Source organism: Haemaphysalis longicornis, unplaced genomic scaffold (assembly GCF_048455015.1).
Source record: "Haemaphysalis longicornis isolate Haplotype H1 unplaced genomic scaffold, Haemaphysalis longicornis Haplotype H1 scaffold_4, whole genome shotgun sequence".
NCBI classification, from domain to species: Eukaryota; Metazoa; Arthropoda; class Arachnida; order Ixodida; family Ixodidae; genus Haemaphysalis; species Haemaphysalis longicornis.
The window spans coordinates 99,788,367-99,815,507 of NW_027526361.1; the positions used below are offsets into that span (position 1 = coordinate 99,788,367).

Sequence of the window (27,141 nt, forward strand, 5' to 3'; positions counted from 1 at the left end):
GCATATGGTTCCAAAGAAAAGTGGAGACTGGCGCCCGTGCGGCGATTACCGGGCGCTCAACGCTCAGACTGTCCACGACAGCTACCCCTTACCCCACATCCAGGATTTCACCAGCCACTTGGAAGGGTGCACAATCTTTAGCAAAGTGGACCTTGTCAAGGCGTATCACCAAATCCCCGTCGAGCCTGCCGATATCCCGAAGACGGCCATCACTACACCCTTCGGTTTGTTTGAGTATGTGCGCATGCCCTTTGGGCTACGCAACGCAGCTCAAACATTTCAAAGGTTCATTGCCGAGGTGACGCGCGGCCTTCCGGCTGTATTTGCGTACATTGACGACATCCTCGTCGCGAGTCGCACTCCCGCGCAGCCTTTTTTCCCATCTAGCTGTCGCTTTGACCACGTGCATCTCGATTTGGTCGGGCCATTTCCTCCCTCTCGTGATTGCCGCTACATTCTGACAATGATTGACCGCTTCACCCGTTGGCCCGAAGCCGTACCGATTCCGGACATCACGGCAGAAACGGTCGCAAAAGCCTTCGTTTCGGCATGGGTTTGCCGTTTCGGATGCCCCGGCATTGTTACCACGGATCGAGGCAGGCAGTTTGAATGTACTCTGTTTACTTCCCTCAGCCGCTTGCTTGGCACAAAACACTGCCATACCACGGCGTACCATCCATGTTCCAACGGCATCGTTGAGCGGCTCCATCGCCAGCTAAAAAGTGCTCTCACTGCGCGTCTGGATCGACAACACTGGGTCGATCACCTTCCCGTAGTGCTTCTTGGCTTGCGTGCCGTCCTTCGTCGCGACCTCGGCTGTTCGACTGCTGAACTTGTCTACGGCGCACCCCTGCGGCTTCCTGGGGACTTGTTCGTCCCTTCGGCCTCCTCGCCCCAGCCGCTTGAGTACCTCCAACGCCTACAGGACTGCATGCAGCACCTGCGACCGGTCCCGCCTCGGTCTTCTGACCACCGCATCTTTGTGCATCCCGACTTGGCGTCTTCGACACACGTTTTCCTCAGGCGAGACGCTGTAAAGGCGCCTCTTACTCCCTCCTACGACGGGCCGTACCGTGTCCTTAACAAGACCCAGAAGTCCGCCACCATACTGTTGAATGGCCGAGAAGAAGTCGTCTCGTTGGACCGCCTCAAACCGGCTTACCTCGAGACGCCACCCAACGAACTCCGCTCAGACATCACAGGCATAGACACTCAACTCCTCGCCCCCAAATCCAACGTTCATCTGCCTCGCCGTCACGTGAGGTTCGACATTCCGTCGTCAGGGCGGGGGGCCCTGTAGCGCCCTTTTGTCAGCGCTCTTATCCGGCGCCAAGGTGCTGGCTATTAAAGACGACGACAATAAAGAGACGAGCTGCGCGTGCTGGGTGCATGAGCACGCACGGGCAGTTCGATTCCAAAAGCCTGCCCCGCTGGTACTCTCTCTCTTGCGCTGCACTGCTACCCCGCGGTTCCCGACACATACATACATACATACATACATACATACATACATACATACATACATACATACATACATACATACATACATACATGCACGCATACATGCATACATGCATGACATACATACATACATACACACACATACGTACATGCGTACGTACGTACGTACGTACATACATACATGCAGACATGCATACATACATACAACATACATACATGCATGCATGCATGCATACATACAAACATACATACATACATGCATACATACATACGTACATACATACATACATACATGCATGCATGCATGCATGCATGCGTACGTATGTACGTACGAACGTACATACATACATGCATACATACACGCATACATACATACATACATACATACATACATACATACATACATACATACATACATACATACATACATACATGCATACATGCATGACATACATACATACATACACACACATACGTACATGCGTACGTACGTACGTACGTACATACATACATGCATACATGCAGACATGCATACATACATACAACATACATACATGCATGCATGCATGCATACATACATACATACATACATACATACATACATACATACATACATACATACATACATACATACATACATACATACGTACATACATACATACGTACATACATACATACATACATACATACATACATACATACATGCATGCATGCATGCATGCATGCGTACGTATGTACGTACGAACGTACATACATACATGCATACATACATACATACATACATACATACATGCACGCATACATGCATACATGCATGACATACATACATACATACACACACATACGTACATGCGTACGTACGTACAGTAGTCCCTCGTTAACTCGAACTCGGATATCTCGAAGGGTTGACAGGGAGGACACAAGGCAAAGTACGCTACAGACAGCGGATACCGTTTAGTTCTAACGCTTAGCTCCCACAGCACGCCGAACGCGGTCGTGAACGTCAAATTTACGCTGTATGAGGCCGATTTTCCCGTTATCGGAATGCTTTCCGACGCCTACATCGTTGACGAGAGCAGTGGACGATGCAGCTGATCGTAAGGACGAAGAGGAGCCTCGAGAAGCGCCTACAACGACGGAAACAACAAAGGTGCTGCGGTTGCTTCGCAACAAGGGTCATGTCTCGTTAATATGGACGCCTCCGTACAACAGAAAAATCGTCCATAATGTGAGTCATTCATAATAACGAATCAAGGTCAAAAACACAAACATTAAGGAATATTAGTTCCAGAAAAGAACACAGTTTATTCAGGCAAAAAGCAAGATGTGCGTTTGCACTGGTGCCTTCGATTCAATTATAGTGTCCACAAAGCGCACCACGTCGTCTACTTGAAGTGCGCTTTTTGCGGGTTGCTCCTGTTCGAGGTATGCGATTGCCGCCTCCAAGTCACGGAGGGCTTCACGTCGAGTAACGGTCATATAGTTTCATACTAATATACACTAGAGGCAAATCTGGCGCCACTGTCTAGGGGAGCCGCGCTTCAGTGAGCGTTCCGTCATGTACCGGCCATGCACGTTCCACTTGTCCTTGACATGGCTCACGAACAGGCTGAAAAGTTGCCTCTGGCGGCAAAAATGCAATAATATTACTGCAGAAGATCAATCGAATTTGTTTTAATATTATAAAATGAAGCTACAGAAAGATGGATTTGTCAGGTATTATTTAGAAGCTTCATGCAAGATGAACAAAAAAAACACTGTTACCCGTTTTTATTAATTTTGGCTTCAAGACGAAAAAGAAGCCATGTGGCTAACCAAGTAAATAAGGCGAGGAACGTCGCTAGCAGCAATGGCGCCGCCCACGGCGGCCCGCGAATGCAGCGCCAGATTTCCCTCTAGTATATATTAGTATGAAACTGTATGGTAACGGTTGGTCTGTCTGCTTCATCGGTTGTTTCTGTCGGCAAAGAGCTTTCTTCGAGTTTATGGGACTGCTGAGCGGATACGCCGACACGCTCCAGGATCTGCTCGTCTCTAAGAGGCTCCCAGGCGTTCACGGGGCGTCACCCTATTGTCACTACCCTGTCGTGTTGTCCGCTGACAACGAATGTTCTCGATACAATTTGATGATACTGTAAGGAAGAGCGTTCCGTGATAAACGAATGCTTGGGCGTTGTATTCTCTGGCCAAGAACGACTTCGTGGTACGCGCTGGGGCCTCTGGGGGTCGCCAGTCATTTTTTCTATTTGTTGCTTTGTGGACCCGTGTCCATAATAACGAGACAGAAATGCCTGTATTCACCCGTTTCCTTCCCAAAATATTTGTCTATAGTCCGGACTGCGGGTTTCTATATTAACGGGGCAGAACTGCATGGCGAGAGCTCGGTCGCCGAAAATTTTGGCCATAAAGCGGGGTGTCCATATTAACGGAGTCCATATTAACTAGACATGACGTAGCACTGGCGGCCAGCAATTGGTGCGATGCATTGAGCAGCTCGAGAACGCGTTTCTTGGGCCAGATGCGAAAGCAAAACCGGCGAGCATCAAGCGGATCTTTCTTCCGCAATAAAAAAAAAATTGTTTTTCCTGTGAACTTTTTTGCTTATATTACGGAAGCGCTCATGTGCAGTGGGGCTTATGTTACAGGCATTATTTCTCAGTTCAGGGATCTGGCCCTAAATGTTCGGCATGTCGCTTAACTCGAAACTCATCTTATCTCTAAATTATCAGCGGATTTTACGACTTTGAGTTAACGCAGAATTACTGTATGTATGTATATATATATTATATATATATATATATATATATATATATATATATAGTTGCAAGAAACAGTTTCTTGGACACCGGTCAAACTTATCAAAAAAAAAGGGGGACACAAGTCGAAAAAGGAATGGTTTTAACGTTTCGGCCGGAGGACCGGCCTTCGTCAGAATAACCTGAGTAATATTCTGACGAAGGCCGGTCCTCCGGCCGAAATGTTAAAAACCATTCTTTTTTCGACGTGTGTCCCCTTTTTTTCATATATATATATATATATATATATTTTGTAGAACAGAGACGTACGGGACGAGGGATTCCGTAAGGACATATATCAAAGTTGCAGTCCTTATTGACAGTGCTGTTTGGCGTTTTAACAGTGTTTTATAGTGCCGAATGAGGTCAGATTGCATTTTTTTTTGCAGGAATAAATAATTGAAAACTCAAGTCGAGAAAAAATGCGCCGTTTTTTCCGGAAGCGGGAATCGAACCCACAACCTCCGCATAACGCGTGCGGTGCTCTACCATTGAGCTAGTTCCGCGGCGACTCCCTTCTCGACTATACTCTGTTCTACAAAATGCATTACGAGGGTTCTGGCTTCAGCAGTCTGAAATGCCTTTGGCTATCCCCGACTTCCGACCACGTCTTACGTGCGGCCGCTGGGAAAAGACGTTCTACGTCTTCCCGCGGTAGTCGAGGGGCGGCGCTAGTTGACCGGGCTCTGAGCAGTCGTAAATACAAAACCCCGCCGTATAGTCGAGAAGGGAGTCGCCGCGGAACTAGCTCAATGGTAGAGCACCGCACGCGTTATGCGGAGGTTGTGGGTTCGATTCCCGCTTCCGGAAAAAACGGCGCATTTTTTCTCGACTTGAGTTTTCAATTATTTATTCCTGCAAAAAAAAAATGCAATCTGACCTCATTCGGCACTATAAAACACTGTTAAAACGCCAAACAGCACTGGCAATAAGGACTGCAACTTTGATATATATATATATATATATATATATATATATATATATATATATATATATATATATATATATATATATTGCGAATCAGAAATGGGAAATGAGGGGCTCGTTGAATTAAGACAGACTAAGGGTTGGCAATCAAGAAAACCTCGGAAAGCAAAGGGGGGAATGCGGTAGGTCAGAAACCGATGAAGAATTTTTTGAGTCAGAGAGAAAGTGGTGAAAAAATGCCCGCCGGGTGGGATCCGAACCCACCACTTTCTTTCTTACTCAAAAAATTAATGTTTCTATGACCCACCACAACCTCCCCTTTGCTTTCCAAAATTTTCTTGACTGCCAACCTTTATTTTCTGTTTTATTTCACCGAGCCCTCATTTCCCATTTCTTATTCGCTAATACATTATATATAGTACCCACGAAGGTGAACACCGGAAGGCATGCGCTTGCCCAGCAGCTACATACAATCAAATATCAACTGCAGTGATTAGCACCAGATGATGAAAGGCGTAAAGGGGGAGGTTGTTCGACGTGTCCAGATGCTCCTAACGATTAGGAATCCTCTTATGCCGCCTATGGCACCAATGGCACCAAGACTGCCGGAACCGGGGCTTTCACCATGCGTGTACGAGAACGTACGGCCCGGGGTAGAAAAGAAGGTGTAATTCCCTCCGAGTTTTCAGAGCGGGCCCGGCTACCAGGCCCAGATGCAGGATACAATTTCATTTCACATAAATACCCATGAAAATGGATGTACCACCCCTGCCCCCCCCGGTAGCCTAGTTGCTGTGCCATTCGACACCTATTCGGGCGGTCGTGGGTTCAGGTCCCACCCGGGGAGGAAGCTTTCCATTACGGTCAATCCATCCAAACATTTCCAAAACTATTTCGACGCAAAATGATGATGAACTACTTCACCCGTGTCCTTGTTGGTGTTCTTAACTGATGGTTTTCCCTCCAATTCTGTATTCGATGGCGAAAACTGTAGTACGTAGCACATGAACTGCATATAAAGAAACGGCTAAATGGAGGAATGCAGCACAAACGCAGCAAACTCCCCAATCAGGCCGCGGATGGCAGTCAAAACTAAACCGGACACTTATTAGGTAGGTCTGGTAGTTAATGGGGAAAGTGGCGCATAGTACATAATTATCAGCGCTGTCATCCCAGCCACCACACACTACGATGTAACCGGGAGCTAGTGATGCCCAACAATCGATAGCAGCTCCCTTCACGACCCAACCTCTCGAGGCCGGAACCGGGGAAAGGGTAAACGGGCCGGGTGACGAGAACGAATTGGACCTGAGCTTTATACACGGCAGCCTAGCTCAGCAAGATCCTCATCTCCTCGCAACCAAAGGGCGCCCCATATACGAAGGTTCTCTGTGGGCGGCATCTCCTTGCTTGTCCCTCCCTATCGGAGCTTCTATCTTTGCCGAGGCTCTTTCCTTTCGCGGGGTGTATAGCCTGAGAATCGAACGAGCGGGCCGTTACATAAATCTGCCCGACCGTACACGGATGAGCCCGCGCAAGGACCTCTCCTGCGCGGCACCTTAAGTGCGCTGTCCCTCGATGACCTTATACCTACGCACGAGGTCGCTTGGCTCGCGAAGCGGTTAGCCGGGATACGAAAAGAGGAATGAACCACCCGCAAGACATCTGTCTTGGATCCTTCTTACCCTTACCACCTCTTCTTTTTCCCTCGTTTCCTCGAACTGTTCTTGATTAATTTATTTGTTTTTATTAACTTGCACAAACACACTACTCTTCCGTCTCCCTATCTTTATTTTAACGTTTTTCAATTCATCGCTGCGCTCTTTGTGTAAAAGCCTCATTTCTCTCTCCATCTCTCCCCACTCTCCATCCTTCTTTTTTCTGTCCTTTTAGCCGGGTGTTACATGTGATTCACAGTTACTTGTTTGCAGCGATGATTGAATCGCCGATTGCGGGCTCGGTTTGGGAGCGCGATTTCCGTTTATGTGTGAGCTTGCTGCGCCGAAGTAGCTCTGTTTTTCCACCCGTCGAACCCTTCTTCCCTTTCTGCGTTGGTGCGTGAGGCCATCGGTCCGTACGTCCTTCGGCGGCGGGCCTGATACAACCGTGACCTTTTCCGCTGATTAGGGCTGCGCAATATGAGCCTTTTGGGGAGGGAAGGGAGAGTCGGGGAAAAGGAGGAGGAGGAGCTGGGAAAAAGGGGAAAGACCGGCGGTACGCCCGGTTTCGGGGGGGCCATAATTACGCCGCCGTCTCGACAGCCTGCGGAAACCGACATGCAGTCTCTCGGCTCCCACTCTTCTTTCACCGCTCTTCCTCCCCCGCTCACGTTCCCCGCCCTGAATGCGAGTTGGATAGTTCCTTTTCCTGCTCGCTGCCCGCTTGCAGCTCTGGCGAGATCAGCTGTTTTTGTTTGTCCATTTCTTTTCTTCTCGTATGTCCCCAAACTCCCGCGCTCCGGAACGCGAAGGAATGGATTCTCGTCGGTTCCGTGTGCGTTGTTAGGAGTGTTAGCAGCGCGTAGGTTGGGATTTTCGCTTTTTATCGCGGCGCGAATCTTTCCCCTTCGGCTTCAAGTCATGGCTCTTCTTCACCGCTGGAGATTGGTCAAGAAACGACGCTAGCGGTTGCTCCTTTCTTATTCGCCTTCCTTACCCCTCCTGTCTCTTCATCATTTTCTCTTCACTGTTATTTGCTTTTCGTTTGCTTTCTATCTCCGTTTTCTTCGTGTTGATTCTTATTTTGGATTGGGCCTGCCTGGCATTGCTTTCTGGGCATTTTTTTCCCCATAACTTGCTCCTTCTTGCACACTGGGTTTCGTCTTCCTTTTTTTCTTCTCAGCCCCGAGTCGATCAGGCTCGGTTCTGTGAGCAGGAACCCACGGGAACGTCTCGTTTTCCGCCTGATGTCCGACCAGCTTCCCTGTTTGTCCCCTCCTCCCGTTCCCCTCTCAGCGTTGCTCGACGAAGGGGTTCTCCCGCTCTCCCTATTCTCCTCCCTCCGCAAGCACACAGCCCCGGTCTGCTTCACGCTCGTCCCGTGAGACGCATCTTATCTTTCCGACTAACACACTTAGTTTTCCTTGTTTCTTGGCCCTTCGGTTCTCGGCAGTATCGCCACAGCCACATCTCTTCTTCGCATACTAGCTGTGTGCAACGTGACGCTGCCCGAGCAAAACCGGCGACAGCGACCGTATCTGTCCTAATCACAGCACAGAAAGTGCACCGAAAGGGTTGCCCCGCTAGAACAGACGTACCCGGGGAACACGAAACGGCTTTCAGACATCTCCAACTCGACTCGAAGAGCGAAGGTTTGCGCAAAACATTTTTCTTCGCCTTCAAACTTGCTTCCCAGGGGAATAAAGCCTGCAGCTGTTTGTTTGTCTGTGTGTGTCTGCGTATTTGCATGCGCGCGTGATCCACACGTGGGTTGTTTTTTAATAAACAACTATTAAATTACAATGGGATGAAAGCAAGTATGAAAAATGTCGCTACTCGAAGCTACTAGTCGTGAAAAAAGTCGTCACCTTTTCCCGTCTCTGAAAGCCCAACTGTGCTTCGCCAAAAAAGACAGAGAAACTTAGGTGCCACTCTGACGTTGCCAGGGAAACGATGAAGAAGCAGGCAACCGAGAAGACAAAAAAAGAGAGCTGCGGTGTTCCGCGGATAAAGAAACGAAGCAGCGAAAGATAGACGGCTCGTGCGCGCTTAAAGCCTGACCACAAAAATGGAAGGTGCTCGCTCGTGCATGCCATCTGAGCGTCAGGAACGAAGTAAAAAATACGCGCGATCGGAGCGTTGCGAAAGACTTGACGTTTACAGCGGCTGCCTTTCTCGCGTTCTCTCGACGAAAACGAGAAAAGGCGAAAACACAAAGAAAGCCCGCAACGGTCGGCGCTGTCGGCTAGTGCGTTACGCGGTCTATTCTCGGCGACGTCGCTCACCTTTCACGAGCGTTGATATGGAGGCCACTCTCGCCTTCTCCATCTCTCGCTCACTCTTTCTTAACGGTCAATGCAACTGTGAGATTCCATGCAGCTTTTTTGTGTGTGTGTGTGTAATGTTTAAAGATATTGCAACACACTTCGATTGGACATACATCTGTCTTTTTACGTATACTGACTTTTATTTAATTTTCCTATCCTCCAGGCGAGAAGCAAAAAGTCAACTCCAGCCGTCAACTTGTGCGATACCCCTCCGCTAACTTTCGTTCTTTTTCTTTCGTTCTTGCTGTTGTTATATTTGCTTTCTCTCGCTATACGAACCGTATTCAATTTCGCAATACCAGCCAAGGGCTCGTCTGTCGTTTTCGAGACTCTTTGCAGAGGACAGAATATATCTTTCAACAATTTCGCTCGAGCAAATTACCTCGGCAGAAAACAACCCAATCTGTATTTATATTGCCGTTATACCAGTCTAACGGCAGACTTTATTTAAAGCCTAATTGCTTATGGCATGCTGCAACTTTACATGTGTTCTACCGCTGCATATGGACCACCTCAATCTTTCTACTGGAGATGAAACCTCGTTGGTTCTGTTAAAGTAAGCGCACAATAGGTGCGTCCGGGTTCAAAGTCGCCTGCTTTGGACGCCGACCTTCGTTCTGGCGCACCAGTGGTTTCACGTCGTGTGTAAGCCTCAGGATTACGTCTTAAAAATATTTCTCTCTCTCTCTCTCTCTCTCTCTCTCTCTCTCTCTCTCTCTCTCTCTCTCTCTCTCTCTGGCTCTCTATATCTCTTCCCGTGCGTGCTTGCGTGTGTGTGCGTGGTTTTGTGTGCGTCAGATTTCCTGGAAGAAACATTGCATTCAGGAAATGCGCGCGTATTTCTACTTTTCGCTTTAACGGTTCACACGTAATGTGGCATAAGAGCTTCCCGTGAACTTTTATGAACCAACATACAAAAAAGAAATTCCAGTTCCGCCGTATAATGTTTAGTGTCCTACAATTCTCAAAACAGTGCGTAAGAGACGCGCGTTCGAGCACATCAGTTTCTCCTGTCAAGTCAAAACTTTATTGACTGCTAGCGCTGCAGGAAAACATTCGCCGCCAAAACGTTGGAGCCAGTAAGCGGGGGGGCAAAATAACTACGTATAAAAACTGCGGCGCTCTTGGCACTCGCGTACACAGACAAGAAACCAAAAACTCCCGACTTTGATCTCGCTCTCTCTTACGGGGGAAAGATCAAAGGGTCGATGACGTTCAGTGTTCATCTTTGCGAGCCGGGCTCGTTGCCGCGAACCAAGCTTCCTCGATGCGCTGCGGCCAAGCGGAAAGGAACCTCGGATACGCTAGCTCTTTTCCGCTCGTTTGAACAATCTGAGCGGCGAGATATGTAGTGGTAATAGCAAACACACTGACAAGTTAACTCTTTCCTAACGTACAAGTCGGCATTTTCTTTCCGTTTTTCACTCAAGAGGGTACGGCAAAAGACTGATGGACCTATGATTTTGAAAAACGAATGTACAGGTCCTTGCGGATCGTAAGCGGGATCTGTGAGCTTACAAACTCGATTGTTTCGCATAAACAAACAATGAATCGGGAATAAATTGGTGAATCTTTACGAATGCGTGACCTTCTCATACCTTTCTTTTGGAAACTTGATGCTCAGCTCGATGCGTACATACTCCACGCTCCAGCTTAACGATCCCGCAACAGGTCGTTTCTCGCATGCCCCTCGCACACCATTCCTATCGTGCTTTGTGTTCGAACCATTCCACTGGTCACGATTGCTCGTTTTAGCAGCGGCATTGTTTCCGTTTGACTCTTTTTTAACATTGAATGCTGTTTAATCTGGTGGTTGAGTGTGAAGAAAAACTTCGCCTAGTGATGACGTCATCGTGCGTGCTGGCACCACTCGACCTTCGAGAACACTCTGCCCAGTGTTCGCGGTGGAATCTCTCGCGTGATCTTTTTCTCGCCAGTTCACGTGTGTTCGCGCCTGGAGTGGGAAGCACAGAAAAGGTGGCGCTACAGACGCCGAGTTCGCGAAGCCGGTGGCCGCCGGTTCTAGCGCGTGCTAACGCGCTCAAAGCGATCCAGGCCTGCCAGACATGGAGAACTTTCAGCGGCAAGTTCAGAAATCCATTCGAGTTGCAACATCCGGGTCTCCGATGAAGGGAAAGCTGGGGCGAAAGAAGAAGCGCGGGGCGAAAGCCGCCGCGCAGCTGCTCGAGAACGGAGGCGACGACTAAGGCCCGATCGTGAATACCGCGTCTAGCGGCGGCGAAACATCAGCGAGTTCATTCCACTTTGAGGGGCTGACGACGGCACGCCGCAGAAAACTTGACCGAGGTTCGAAGCATAAACACGCAGAAAGCTTGGCCGAGTCTCAGTGTATACGCACGCAGAAACTTAGCCGCAGGCGGCCGCCAGCTTCGCTTTTTCTTCAGTCTTCGCGCAACTACTGCGAAAGGGCCCCCATTTTTGTAACACGAAATTGTTGTATTACCGGATACACCAAGATTTCAATGACGTCATATCCGTCACGGAAATGACGCCAGGACAACGAACGCAAAAGAAACGCGGGTGGTGCTACCGTGTAGGAGAAATGAGCGAAGTGGTCAATCATGACGCTAACCAGCGCCGACAGTTGGCGTAAGCTGCGTCGTAGCGACGCTGACGGGTGAATGGCGTGAACGCCGACTGATCTGATGCGAAGAGAAACACCAGCGGGAAGAGGAACGCGTTCGCGCGTTCACGGTTCAAGCTAAAAATTCTTCCTCCCGCGTTCCACACTGAGCTCGTCGCAACGCAACCGTCTGCGTACACGCGACGGAGCAGGACTAAAGAGGTTGCACTTTTCCTGAAGCGACCCTCTGGCAGGACGTCGCTCGCCAAGCACACCGTCAAGACAGCCGCCATCCCGCAAATCATGCTCCTTTCACTGCAGATTTCGCTGCACATTTCACTTTCGTGCTTTACTGAGCCCTATGACCAACAAATCAACGGCAGTTTTTTGTTATTCACAAGTACGGGCATTTTGTTGTCTCCATTCCCGTTCCATCCTGCTTTCGCCTACGTGGTCTTCCATTCGGTCCCCACTCCGTTTGCCGCTTTTATGCTGGGCGATGGGTGCGTCGAAGGCGAGAAGCAGTAAGGAGGTCAGCAGCTGCGCGAAGGCAGCGCCACCGCTGCTGCCAGCCGGGCCTAACGTCACCTCTCTCCGAACGTGCACACTCGTTCTCAATTCTTCCGTCGCGCTCTGTCCACGGATCGACGGCGCAAAATTTTTGCCTACATGGGCCATCTATGGTTCACGCGATGCTAGCATGACAGCCTATCCGTTCTGTTGCGCCGGATTCCTAAGCACTGTCAATTTTCGCCGCTGTTGGGAATTATAATATGGCTTGAAGTAGCAATCCGGGGAAATACTTTGCCTCCTGTTTGCCTCTCAACATCACTTCCTGTTCTGCGCAGGTGGTGTGTCCTTCGTGGGGATGATGATCGGCGGCCTGTTGTGGGGAAACCTGGCCGACCGGATGGGTCGCCGGCGCACGCTGCTCTCGGCACTGCTAACCAACGCACTGTTCTCCGTCATCACCACGTTCATGCCCACCTACGGGCTGTTTGCGGTCACCAGGCTCTGCTCGGGTATCGGGTGAGTCCGCGCACCATAAGCTAGCTCCAACATATCTCGGTATACTTAGCGGGCGACGCTTGAAACCTGGAGGCAAATAAATATAACTTTTTACAGTAAAAAATAAAATTCACATTCGTTCATTTTACCTACATTCTTCGATTTGATGTTCGTTACCAATAAGTAGAACTGTTAGATTTTGCAATGGTCGAATTAACCGGAGTCGACTGAATAAAACGTTGGAGTAGCCTCTGAGTTAAATAGATGAAATTCACCACTGTGGGCTTTCCGCTCAAAAATGGACCTAAGATTCGGATGTGAGCACGTAGCTTAAAGGAGCCATGAAGAGAAAACACAAGTTTGGTTCATTCAAAAGATTGCCTCGTTAGAATCATACTGACACCACTTTTAACGTAAACTTCGCTAAAATAAGCTACATAATTAGGAAAAAAGGGAATGACCATGCGACCCACTAGCGCATTTCCCGCAACAGAACCTATGATGTCATACCAGACAGCTCTGCGATTGGCGGAGGGCGGCAAAAGCAAACGCAAATTAGGCAGAGCTATTATAAGCTTGCCGAGCGAGCTATTTGCGCATAAATTTAGGGCACATCCTTTTGAAAGCCCTAAGAATGGTGGGACAAACAGGGGAAGTTAGGAAAGCACACGTAAACATAGAAGTACTGATGCGCACTGCTGCTGTTCGTACTGCGCGCACTATGCTTGATTCAGCTGCACAGTACGGCGGGGCTTTGGGGTTGTTTCAGACGACACTGGCCGATTGACGCACGCGACGATGTCTTACGTGAACGTATTTGTCGAGCGAGCACCATGTTTCACGATACGATTGTCTCCATAAATAAAACAAGCCAGGTACAAATAGTTCACAACCAAACCAAAGGCAGAAACTGGCTTGCCGCGGTGTGGTGGCGCCATCTTGGTTCACTAACGGTAAACGACGCCCTGTGATGTCATTCAGACCACCAAAACGCACGATTTATCGGGAAAATAAAAATTTTAACTTGAATAAATAATTTTTCAGCTAATAAAGCATCGTTTGCATTCGGACAAACGCTGGGGGCGCTCTAAAAAACGAAATCTTTCGAATAACACAAACTTGTGTTTTGTCTTCATGGCTCCTTTAAGTTACTATAACTCGAGGCGATAGCTGCAGCTGTTTTTAGTGGTGTCTCACTTTATTATGACGTAATCAGTGTCAACCTACGCGGCCACTTGCAGCGTGGGCGGTTCCATCCCGGTGGTGTTCCCGTACTACGCCGAGTTCCTGTTGAAGAAACACCGAGGCCGGAACCTCTGCTGGCTGCTGCTGTTCTGGGCCATCGGGGGCGTCTTCGCCTCCGTCATGGCCTGGGGTCTCATACCTAGGACGGGTGAGCGCCAACGACTGCGTGACTTTCGGGCGGACGACCCCCGGGGAATTTATCCTTGCTTTGCGCATTTCTTCACTTTCCAATACTATCTGACTTCACGGGGGCGAAGTGCATACACTGTATGGTTAGGGTCCTGTATCATTTTTGTGTGTGTGGGCAAAAACTCCCAGTTAAAGTAGACATTGTCCTCGGTTCCCATATCAACTGCGATCAGTTCAGCTCGCCGCGATGATGGATTGGACTTCATCGAACATAAAGAGCTTGCTTCTACACTCGTTGCGTTCTTTCACATTATTTCTACTCCTTACAAATTCCCATTACAAATACAGTGAAATCTCGATATAACGAACTTCATGGGACCGTGGGAAATTGCTTGTTATTCTGAAAGGTCGTTGTTGCGAAAATAGCAATATTTAAGACAAAAATATTTCATGCCTAAAATGACCCACCTGTACTGCTCAGCAGTGCATCCTTAAAGTCATTTTTCACTAAAAAATGCAGAAGTGATCATCAATCAATGCACGTTTATTTAAAGTAGTTGTCGATTTTCTTCTGGTGCGTGCAGCACAAGCTCCTTAGCACGAAGAACTCCAACTCTTCCACATTCCTGTGCACTGACTCAGTGGCCGTACGGTTTTTCCGCGAAAATATACCGAGTTTTCGTATGCTGTCCAACACATCCGCAGTCGTCACATGCTCGTCGCAGTCTTCGAATGCTGCCGCGGCACCCTCAGTGGCATCGTCGTTCTTGCCGTCCTCGCTGCCTTATTCATCCTAAACACTCACGTGCTGGAGAATGTCCTCTGTTTTCAGCTCTGCTGATATCCGTGAAGATCCAGCAAGTCACCCGAGCAGCGGCGGAACGTAGAAAAACTTGGGGTGGGGCGCGAATAGCGCGGCCGCGGCTTTCTGTACGGGGGAGGCCACCCATGCTTCATTTTCTTTTCTCCTCACCTTCTTTCTCTCTCTCTCTCGCATAGGCTCCCGAATTCCGTAGGGCAAATCGCAAGACGTCCTCTTTTGCGCTGCGCTTTGTCGTGTCGTCTGCTAGCACACGGCTCCGGTTGCCGCGATTGTTTAACGGAAACCTAAGAATCTTCGGCCTTGAAAATATGAGTTCGTAGTGCTGAGGCGTTGTTAACATGGCACGGAGCTAACTAAACGATCGTTATTTTGAAAAGTTCGCTATTCTGAAGTACGCAGTAGTGAAATAGTTTTACATCAAAACTATAAGCAGTCGGCGTGGGATTTCTTAAATGGTCGTTAATTTGAAAAGTTCGCTAATGTGGTGTTCGTCGTACCGAGATATGACAGTACCGCGAGTAAGGATAACAGGATTCCCGTCACTGAGCTCATTGAAGTTTCCGTTGATGGTGCCGTTTTCGACGACCTCCTCTTGCGCAGGAACGACGCTTTTGGGCCTCGGCCGCCTGCACTTCAGCAGCTGGCGGGTGTTCCTGCTCGTCTGCTCGTTTCCTTCCATCGTTTCTGTGCTGGGGCTGGCCTTCCTGCCTGAAAGCCCGCGCTTCCTGCTGGAGGTCAGTGCATTTACCCGCGGTGGCTTTTCGGTCGAGTGAAGGACTCTTCTGTTGATCGTACGATGGAGAAATTTACTCATAAATTTACGATTAATTTCTTTTCGTCGTATGGCTGGCAGGTTATATATTGGCAAAGGTTTTATGAATGAATAGATTAATTTTAAAAAAATGGCAAATAACGCACGCATTTCTTACACAATCACGGTTACACCTGCCGGATAGATTAAATCGTCATTTTCAAATAAATAAATAAATAAATAAATAAATAAATAAATAAATAAATAAATAAATAAATAAATAAAAGTAAATAAATAAATAAATAAATAAATGCAAATATCGTACAAATCGAAAGTACAGCTTTCCCAAATGATAAAAATTGCGAACTATGATGTCAGCGACACGACAAAAGGGAAGTACGAAGGAAGTAAATACAGTGGTAGGTGAGAATTACTGACACCCCAAAGGATTTTCAACACCGACGCGTATTTCATCAGATGAAACAATCCGGTGTCGAAAAAATAACGTCAAATCTTGAAGTTCTTCTCCCCTGGCTTCCTGGGTCCTCCAGAAGAAGTATAGGCGGGCAGTTATCTTAAACTGCAGTTTTTGACCATGTGCTATGTCGGGTTGTCTTTCATCGTGTTCTTCCCGCGTTTTTTTTTTTTTTTTCTTGTCGTTATTGCTTTGTTTCCCTCACGCCATTCACGGGATCGCTGAACCGTCACGAACAAGCTTTGTCTACACTGTGTCGTTCCCGAATTTTTATGTAAATTGTGCGAGATTTCCCGTCTCTGTTGCGAAGTTATTTCCCAAATTTTTTGCCGACCGTCCGTTCAAACGGAGTTGGAAAAAAGTATAAGTAACGTTAAGTTGACTCTCGGGTATTGTATTTTCATTCCGTTAGCGCTAGGCTGGACGCGGTTCAATTGATTGTGGGGTTTTACGCGCTTTCGCAACGCAGGCGATGAGGCGCGCCGTAGTGGAGGGCTCCGGATTAATTTTGACCACCTGGGGATCTTTAACGTGCGCCGAAATCTCGTACACACGGGCGTTTTTGCTTTTCGCCTCCATCAGAAAAGCGGCCGCCGCGGCCGGGAATCGAAGCGGTTCAATTAATAATCTGAACATTTTAAGATTGAATTCGAGCTCGACCAGGGGAGTAGACTAAGAAAACAGTTTGCTCGAAACCTGGTCTTTTGAACATGCTGGTGCTTCTTTGCAGAGGTCAGGGATATCCTGCCTTTAATGAGTATTAACATTAGGCTGTCAGGATCAGACAGGGAAAGTAAGAGAGAGACAGGAACGGGAAATAAAAAAGAAGGAATTTCTGACGCGTACGCTTTTGATCATTCAGCTTGAAACGCATGAGCACGGGTAACATATAAAAAACTATTTGGCCGTGTTTTTTATTCATGTTCAATAGAAAAGACAGCGCAGCGGGCATATGTACAAAAGGAGGACTTGATGCACATGAGCGCTGATGTGTGTGTCAGCGATCGTTTGTGTCAACGCTGTCAAGTTGTCCCTTTGCCCGTGCGCCAGCTGCTCCGTCTTTTCTATTGATCATGAATAAGTAATACGGCATGGGGAAATTCGTTACTAATCTACGCGTGACTATTGTTATTTTAATACATAACTGTTCTCATAGTAAAGCTATATTTTTATTTACTATTGATTTGTACTAATACAGCACATCGAAGCCGGCTTCAAGTCCCCCAAAGAGCCGCTCACTCTAAGCCCCGAAGAGGGTGAATCAGTGAAGTTGAACAGAAATTAACCATTATATATATATATATATATATATATATATATATATATATATATATATATATATATATATATATATATATATATATATATGAAGGCTGTACCACGGATATATTTATGGTATAATAATGGTTTGAGTACCGTGCTGCACCCACGTACTTGGCCACCCATCAAACAAAAAAAAATAGCAGTGGCTTAGCTCGGCTCTGCCAGGATATACATAGCTTGATCCAGGGTTCAGCTGGTTAATCTTAGGTTTACTGTTTGTCTAGGATTAGGTGATTATCATGCTTACTGCTACTAAAATGATTTCCAATCCAATCCAATTCAATCGTGGTGGCGGCGGCGCTCCGGCACGGCAGCTGTGCGCCGTGAGACGTCAAGCTGCTCCTCGCGCATGCGCAGCACAGCTCTCCAGGAGCCACGCGGAACTGCTCAACCTCGGCCAGTGTAGCTTACGCTGCAAAACTGGATTCGACAGCCATTATCCCTATGGAATCGGAAAGCAATGGTGTGCTCGGTGATGACTCTGGGGCCATGCGCTACGGTGTATCGCATTAATCAAGTGTAGCTGTGACATCTAAACCAAAATATAGATTCTCAATGAATGAATGAATGAATGAATTAATGAATTAATGAATGAATGAAAAGCTTCCTCCGCCTTTGTAGGGCTGTATTCAGAGTAGGACAAATTTGTGAATTAAAACCTAGAGAAAAGCGTAGGACTATCATTTTAGGTATTCACTGGTAAAGAAAAGTAAACTCAGCTCAAATGTTTCCATTTTTTATAGATGAAAGGAAATCGATAGAGACCATTTTTTACGCTACCTCATGAACCATCTTTTTCCAACTGAATGCAACAACTTTACTGCGCTCTAGCAAGAAATTAATGCTGAGTTTTTCTTCCGTTGCCAACTTAGCCCACTCTGCCACTGGCAGTAGGTCGACAGACGAGAGTAATTTTTCTTACTACAAAATTACACGGCTGCCTGCTTTTGGTCCAGTGAACGGCTATACTTTAGAATCCGCACAGAGCGCGCAGCTTGCGCGGGCCTTTCAGTCTCTCATTCAGCTGAGTGGCTCAACCCGAACTCGCGCCGCCTACGCTAATCGTGAAAGGAGAGGCGCAAGGCAGGCAGGTCTCCTGTTTCAGTCGAAGGCGCTTAAGCCACCGAGAAAGTCTAGACCTTGGAGAGCAAATCGAGACGCATAGGCTCACCGTCTAGTCTAAATCCTGCCATTCGAAAGCGGAGCTATTTCGCAAGCACCAAATTCCAGCGTTTGAGAAACTCTCACGACAGAGAAGCTCTCGGCGAGTGGAAGTTGCTATGCGCGGGACCCGTAACTTCGCGGATGTCGGCTCGCAGCGAGCGTTCGGATTACAGTGCTACTTCTTTTCCGAACTCTGAGCTTCCATTTCAGAGCTCTAATTTCCCTCCGCAAGCACCGGCGATTGTGCGCGCCGAAGCGACGTAGCAGGAGATCAGGAATAAGAGTGTTTCTTCATTGTTCGGCGCGGTTCTGGAAGCATGTCTATGGTGAAGTAGGGGACGCTACAGCTTAGTTTTCTTCCTTGAGACGAATCGGACGTAGCGATAACTCGACCAGCCTATTTCATTACAGTACTAACAGTTGTCCCGCAAGAAAAAGCCCTAGCCTGTGGAAATAAATACTTAAGCGATGTGAGCGTGTAGAAGGGCTTTTACGTAGGGCTGCATGGCTGGTAGTATTCTTAAACTCTACTAAGGTCTCTAGATATTATTGCAAACCCAATCCGTTCTACACGGCGGGGTGAGAGAGGGGGTAGAGAAGCCATAAGGACGGGGAAGGGGTCTAGCGTTACTTTTTTTTTCTGCAGGCCTTAAGGTATCCATGTATAATATCCCTAGATCACACTCGCGATAGTACTTATTAAAGGCACCCTTCCAGGACCACTGGCAAGGTATTCGGAGCACATCGGAAGTAAGAGCTTGTGCCATTTCCGCTTGAGTCATTAATATTGCTACGCAAATATTATACGCCAGGAATTACAACCATGCGCCTACAACCATGCGCCTACGGAGTTAGCGGAAAAAGAGAACGAGGTTGCGCTCTGGCTGTACATCGGCTACCTTTGAATCGCTTTGACATTTGTGTGTCGCTGGGCCATGCACCCCGTGCTTCTAGCAATTCAATCCGTCTCGCAACAAAATTATTCATAGTCCTATGACGACTTTTACTAATTCTAGCATGCTTGGAGCCTGCCAAAGGGCTCCTTCGAGTATCTTGCGTGCCCTTCAAACTCGTGACGGAACTGCGCATTCAACTGCCGTCTGCGAGTCTGCACTGGTAGAATAATCTGGGCTGAACATGCAGCCAAGCGGCCGTTGAGACGTTTTCTGGCAAGTTGCGTTCTTGCGATGGTGCGATACGTGTCTCAGAGAAACGCTCACCAGAGGACCTGCACATTAAGAAAAGAACGCACGTTCGTGGCCACTAATGAACACTTTGTATGCGCGCAAGAGGTGACATTTACGACGGCGTCATTGGCACTGTTGTGTGACAACATTTATTTGCCTGTACGCGTCGAGCTTTGTGATCGCTGCGCCGCCTGTCGCCGCTTCTCCGCGGCGTTGATGGGATTAGCGCTGCGCGGCTGATAGAGGCTCATGCAGTGTTTTGGTTCTCTTTCGTTTCCTTGTGCCCTTCCGCGCCCTAAAAAAAACTTGTAATGGTGACGTCTGTAAGTAAATAGTACGTCTAGGGCACTTCAAAAGCTGCTCCGTCTTGGTAGGTTGCTCAAACACCAACAATAGCTATCCGGGAACGCGGTTCTGCGTTCTTCTTGGCTGCTGTTACGGGCGTCGGCGACGGCACCAGCATACCACCGCGTCACCTCCGAATACGTCCGGCACAAGCGAGTTTTATTGTCACCTCGTTTAGACCTGATAATGGCATAGTCAGAGGTGTGTTTCGTTTTGCAGAGGGCACAACGAATGCGGCCTCGTTTCGAATATATACGTCGTAGAAAAATATACTTCGGGAATGTGATTACGCAATACCTGTTATTAACTTGTGCCTTTTATAAGAATACAAGCCACGCGATAATGTTAAGTATATTCCAAAGCTCTGCGTCGTGAAAGATGTGCACTCATGCCTTATAGCTAGAACCAAGAAAAGTGAATTGAACCCCGGAAAAATAAATGGTCTGCAAGCCCGGAAGAAACAGAATAGCTCGTACGGAAATGAAAAAAACTCAGTGCAGCTTCTGAAATCCTAAAGACGTTCTTCTAAACTTAAGCCGGGTAGGACTCACGAGACCAACTAGTGAGTGAAATGCACTGCTATTTCGGGAGACATAGGGAGGGGGGGAGACGCTTAAATATCGTCGAGTACAAATGTGGAGTGAAATCAAGGAAAGAATGTTTTAGTAATCACACACACAAGCTACGCGTTCAGCTTAATCTAGTTCTTAGACTTCAACGAACAGCTGATCACTCGGCGGAGGCATTTTTTAAAGTATACAAGTTCACAACTGATAAAAGGTGCCGTTAGAAGAGTGGGATATCTGACAAGGCCCTCTGATTTCCGTTTGTGCTAGATTCTGCAGGCTCCTTGCTTCATATGGCTTTGCTTCGAAGAAACGTTTAGTCGCGGACAGGCATTACTCTAGAAGCCCTACTCCGCGCTGCTAACGGAGGATATATGTAGCATATACGAATGTTTGCGGGCGCTCAGCTGCCGACAAGACGCCCCAGCATTAATTTTCTTATCGTGCTCTGATCCCGGGTATAATTCTGGATTATCCATCGTACTTCTTTCGTAGAATGTTCGTTAAATTTAGGTCCAGGGTAGTGATCAATATCTGAGGTAGGATATTGGCAAGCATAACTGGCGTGCGCTCAGCTAGGTCATATAAGCGCACAAAACTTATTTACATCGTAGTGTATAGCCATAGCATGAACATCTGGGAAAACTATGCTTACGGAGACACTGTTAGTAAATTTCAGCGCAGTGGAATCCCAATCATCTCCATATGCATATCCCGGTTTCGCGACGCCGACCTGCGACGCACACCTGGCGCTTGTACAGGCCGAATGTACCAGACTAAAATTGCGTCAGACACATTTACGCTCTCGTAAATGTGCCGCATTTGCGAACAGAGTGACTGCTTCACATAAATATGTATTTCCAACGCCTACAAACGTTAAATCTCAATCGTGAACGCGCCCCGAAAGCAGCGGTGACAGTGGGGAGCTGGCCGGAGACTCCCGCGGCTGCTTTCGAAACGGGCTGCTAGGGGGATTTCAGTGGCGCCCCTACAGGCGGCGCTCGAGGCGTATAGATGGGGTTCAAGGAGGAGGAGGTGTTGGGAAAGCACTCCCCCACCCCCCTCTCCGACACTCCTTTCAGTCGACAGCCAGCTAGGAGTCTATAAGCTCTTTTTCGGCCCTTAAACGTGACCGGGCCCAACAAAAACGGGCTCTGTTGTAAAACGATCCCTCCGCAACAAAAGTGCGGAGAATTATATCGTGTATTGTTTTATCAGAAATAATATTTCAGTCGTGGTTTAAACGTGTTGAGTAACACTGCGAGGGCGTTCTGCACGTTTAGCCCGACAAATTCGAATAAAACGCACTCGGGCTGGGACATGGCGTCAAACACGATTAAAAAAAAAATCAACAACAGCGAAACATTCAGGCAGAAGCAACTTCTGATGACTGCCAATGATGCTACAACATTTCTCTCTTGTGTCCCATGCTTGTGTTGACGATCTGCCCGACTCCCCCGCTACTCCTCCGCCCACTCCCAACTCCCGAGAAACTGGTTTCGGAGCCAAACAATTCTAAAAGCACCAAAAAGAAGGTGTAACAGAAAATAGCCAAGGTGCTTACAGAGAAAGTCACAGCGAACGTTTCGACAGGTCAGAGTATGTTTGTACGATTATTCGCATCATCATTGCAAGTTGAGGCAGAATTACCCGCCAAGGACGACAGGGTCGCTTTCATAGCGGTCTATACCATCTCTTCAGGCAGAAGCTCAACTTAATACCCCGGATGAGCTTTTACAGCAACGCCGCTCCGCCCGCCAGCACAAACTTAATTTTGTTCCGGAGGCAGCGGCGTCAGCGATCTACATAGGCCGTTCTCTACCCGCCTTACCAGCCCACCCTGTAGCTAGGCCAGTGGCGGTCCCAAGAGGGTATTCCACTTGCGCGAGGTTAAATCCCACTTCTGCGAGGCCGGCAAATGTGTTGCGACCGTCAGAAATGCGGGCTCGAGCCAGCCATTGCACCGCCTAAGCGGCACCAAAAACAACTGTGTCGCTAAGTGATTTGTGCTCAAGCGGCTTACAACGCATACGCGCACACGCCTGCATGGTAATCGCCTCCTCTGCAGAACTGGCGCAAGGAGAGGAGCGGTTCTTAATTCAACCCTACCCCTCCCCCCCCCCCCCCAAAAAAAAAGAAAAAAAATTGCCCCCCCCCCCACCCCCCTTCCCCCAAAACCAACCTCTGCGGCCGCCACTGAGCTAGGCCGCCCTGGCGGTACCATCAAGTGACCGACAACCGGCCGCTCTTTCGACTCCACAGTCGGTCGACGGGAAACGCAGACGCGCAATCCGCGGACGTACCGCTGGGCGTACGCGCAATCCGCGGGCGTAGCGACTGTCAACCAGCCCCAGGTTGTAGAGGCATATGTGGACGCTGGGGCCCAAGATGGCGTTTTAACTACGGCGATCGAATGCCCCTCTCATTCAGAAGCGAACAAAAACTGCGCTTATGAAACACTCGGCACCTGGCCTTCTATGCTGGCGGAGCTTACAGCCATCCGGGACGGACTGCAAGCGCTACTATTGGCACTTCGTCAAACCCCTGGTAGTTTGATGGCACAAATTTTCACGGACTCAACGGCGGCCATACGGGATTTGCGACGTGTAGCCTCCAACTCGTCGGTCTCAAGAGGCATTCATAACCTACTGGACACGTACCCCTGCCCTCTCCGCCTGTCATGGATCGGGCGTAATACTATCTCCGCTCATATTGCGGCGGATAGTTCCCGTCACCTCACGCCGGTACTAGGGCCCCTTCCCCTGCTGACAACTGACCCACATGAACAATTTCTCCAACTAAAGGATGATCTGCGTCGTGCCACACGCTCTCTCATCCCACCGTGTGGAACAGACCTTCCCAGTGGGCTCGCTCCCTGGGAGGAGCTCCTGCTCCGTAGACTACGAGTTGTGGTGGCCCTCTTTCCTGCGGTAACCAGGGCGTGGCCACCGCGATACCATGCCCCGTTTACCAACTGCCCCTTCTGTACGGCTCCTGCCGAAGACGCCGACACCAACCACCTGCTATGGACGTGCCCTTCACTGAGTGCAGCGAGATCCCGACACCTTCGCGGCACAGGCCTGCATCCTGGGAGACCCCCCGATCTTCATCGATGGCTGTGGAGCCCCACCACCGCTCTTTTCTGACTTCCTCGGGGAAACGGGTGCCAACTTGTACCTGTAGGACCTTATGCCAAAGGGCATACTATCGCAATTAAAAAAAAAAAGCGGTTACAAGTTGGTGCCGGCAGTAGGTGGCTGTCGTGTTTCGATCGGGGAACACGTTGAAATGGAGTGTCACAATAACGCTTACTCGCGCTGAAACATGGCGTCAAACCACTACGCGCGACACCGTACCCCAATGGAACACTTAAGACGCCCGTATAAAATACCGCATTCAGTTGCATCGGCGTTGCTCCGGTCAGAGGTAAAGGTACATACGCAAGAGTATTAGTACACTTACAAGCTTTTATGTTTTATGGGCGTAGTTCACGACTAATAAAAAAGATGTTAACCCAGTTCCACCCAGTCGGAAATCTGCTGAAATAGTGGTTCTCTTCTGTCGACTCGAACGTCAGCGGGCACTCCCCGAGAACGGAAGCTAAACGTCAGCAGCGGTAGGATCCCTCTCTTAGTGGGAGGGAAAGGAACCCTCCCCTGCGAGACCGCTGCGCCCTCTATCGGTAGGTCTATAAACCGGTTTCTGCAAGGCCGCCGGCGGGTACGCGAACCTGCTCCCACCCCTGAGTGACCCACGACCGACAGCAGACCTACGAAAAGGCCCGACCTACCACAGCTCCGATGTTAATAATAAAAAAAAAACACTCAGTTGTGGGTACACGCGTATTGAGCAACTTTTTGCTGCGGACCTTACAAAATGAGCGTGATATCACTATAAACTAGTGCTTCTGAGCTTGCCTAACACTTTCTCGTTTTTTAGGAAGTGACGCACATTGAACGGCCAACTTCAAGACAAAAGTATATTTTTCTCTTGAAGTTGGCATTTCAATGTGCGTCACGAACAAATAAGGGGGAAATATGTGCTTGGTGACTATTGTTCTCAAATACGTATACGTACTTCCGAACAAATATTACCATTTTCTTCCTTATTGATTCGTAGTAGATCCACGAAGACAAGAACATAGTGCTGCGTTCTTGTTCTCGACGCGCTACTTTAGCGCTATAAACAGCGAGGTTATTTTCGGAGTGCCGGATTTTCAATGCATCTACAGTCCCGCCCCTAACACAAACGAAAAGCTTTCGACATCGCTCACGACAATGGATCCCATCAGAAAAGCGCACGTAAAAGGGTTCCCGGAGGTCGATTCTAAATCTCCTTAGCCCCGGTCGATACGTTAAAGCTCGTCCCGTCTTTGATGGCGACAATCACTTTGGCGCTCGGCTAAAGCCTGTTGCAATGGCGTTTAATCCACCGGACAATGCATGCCCCTTGGCATTCGCTTAACCCTGCTTTCGATCTGCGCCAAGGAAAAGTGCGGTCCATTAACGTGCCGCGTATACCGGGAAAGCTTCTGGACAGCTCTTCCCACTGGCCTAACGAAATCTAGCAATCCTGAACGCTTTCTTTATTAACGGCTCTTTACGCGGATTTCGCAGAACCTTTACACCTCGATGACTCAATGGCTAAGCCGATGAGCTATTGAGCACGAGGTCACAAGCTCCGCTCTTGGTCGGACTGTTTTCGTGACGGACGCGGAAACTAAAAAAAATTGGGCCCATCTCCCCGCAAGGGGGACTCGAGTAAATGCGTCGCGTAGGGGGTGGGTGTATTGCGTTAACGTTAAGTGTTTGGGGAGTTGGTGGTAGTGAATGCGTTGTATCATCAGCTTCTTGACGTAGTTTGAATGAGTCAAGGATATAAGGCGCGTTCGTAGCCTCCCATTCTGTGTCGGCTTTGTGGCGCAGTGGGTAGAGGACCATGTACATTGCGTTCCACCCGCAGGGTCGAGAGATCGAAACCAGGCGCCGGATAGTATTTTTTATAATATAGTGTAGGGGGAGGTGTGCGGACTACGACTACGGACGTCAACGCGGGTGACATCGTGAGTTACTGAAATGCTCTGCATTTAAAACGCCTGTGCATCGCTATTTTAGTGCATGTTGATGACCACCGGGTGGTCTAAACAAATACGTACCGTCCCCTACGGTAGACACCTCGGTGCGTAAAACCGCAATTTGGATGTTGACAGAACCGGCCCCCTTTTCTGTAAACGTTATTCTTTACACCACGTCACCTAACGAGTCGGCTTGATGATGATGGTGATGATGATGATTGTGGTGGTGACGACAAATATGATGATGACAGATGTACAAGTAGAAGGAAGGCTCAATTTTTTTACAGGAAATAGGAAGGGGTTGGAACGGAGGATATGGGCTCACGCATTATTGTGGGATCGGAGCGTGCTAATCGAATAGCATGGGGTGGTCTGAATCGGATAACATAACTCAGTAGCGCAGCCAGCGGACCCTGTTCGTGAATTAGGGCAACAAGTTACATTACTTAAGACAAACTTTTAACAGCGAAGCTGTTGAGCTAGTCGTTTGTGTATGGTGTCCGCAGTTAAAAATGCAAAAAAAAATTTTTCGAGCTCTTGTGCACGCGTGCATCGATAGCACGTTCGTCAATCCAGCAATGGCCACTTAGGGAGATTGGCCAATATCGGCCAAAAAAAAAACTTCAGCGTTCGACGCGTGCCTTAAACTGGAGCGAAGGAGAAGCAAATCCACCGCAATCGCGATCTTAAACGGTCGTTTTTCATCTTTACAAACCTGGTCTGCCTCCATCTCCGCAACTCCATTTCTGTGGCAAACTGGGAAATATAGAACATTTCCTATTTAATTGCCGCAGCTTCTCCCCAATGCGACGCACGCATATGCAGTCAACTTTTAGGCGCCTCCACCTTGCGCTATCTCTTCCCAGGGTTCTGTCAACAGGCGCTTCCGCCCTAGGAGTTTGTGTCCGCCCTTCACTCTTATGTTGCGGCCACAGGCCGGTTTTCCTGACTCTACTTTCATATTATATATATATATATATATATATATATATATATATATATATATATATATATATATATATATATATAGCAGAACAGAAAGATACGGGACGAGGGACTCCGTAAGGACACATATCAAGGTTGCAGTCGTCATTGCCAGTGCTATTCGGGTGTTTCCGAGATATTTAATAGTGCCGAATGACGTGTGTTTGTCATGTTTCTTTAATACAGTGCTATATAGGCGAAAATATAAGTCGAGAAAAAATCCGCCGTTTTTTCCGGGAGCGGGAGTCGAACCCACATCTCCGCATAAGTTTACTGACGTTTCAGGGAGAGGACTCCGTTACTCTGAAGAAAGGG

At 48.3% G+C, this 27,141-nt stretch overlaps 1 protein-coding gene across 1 annotated transcript in view; it reads left to right on the top strand.

The window, feature by feature from the left end:
* LOC144179161 (synaptic vesicle glycoprotein 2C-like) overlaps positions 1-27,141 on the top strand; it is a 283,464-nt gene that overhangs the window by 230,930 nt on the left and 25,393 nt on the right. Inside the window, exons 5-7 of the mRNA XM_077707402.1 lie at positions 12,601-12,781; positions 14,002-14,153; positions 15,558-15,691. Of these exons, the coding sequence (XP_077563528.1) occupies positions 12,601-12,781; positions 14,002-14,153; positions 15,558-15,691 (467 nt within the window). The remainder of the gene's footprint in view (positions 1-12,600; positions 12,782-14,001; positions 14,154-15,557; positions 15,692-27,141) is intronic.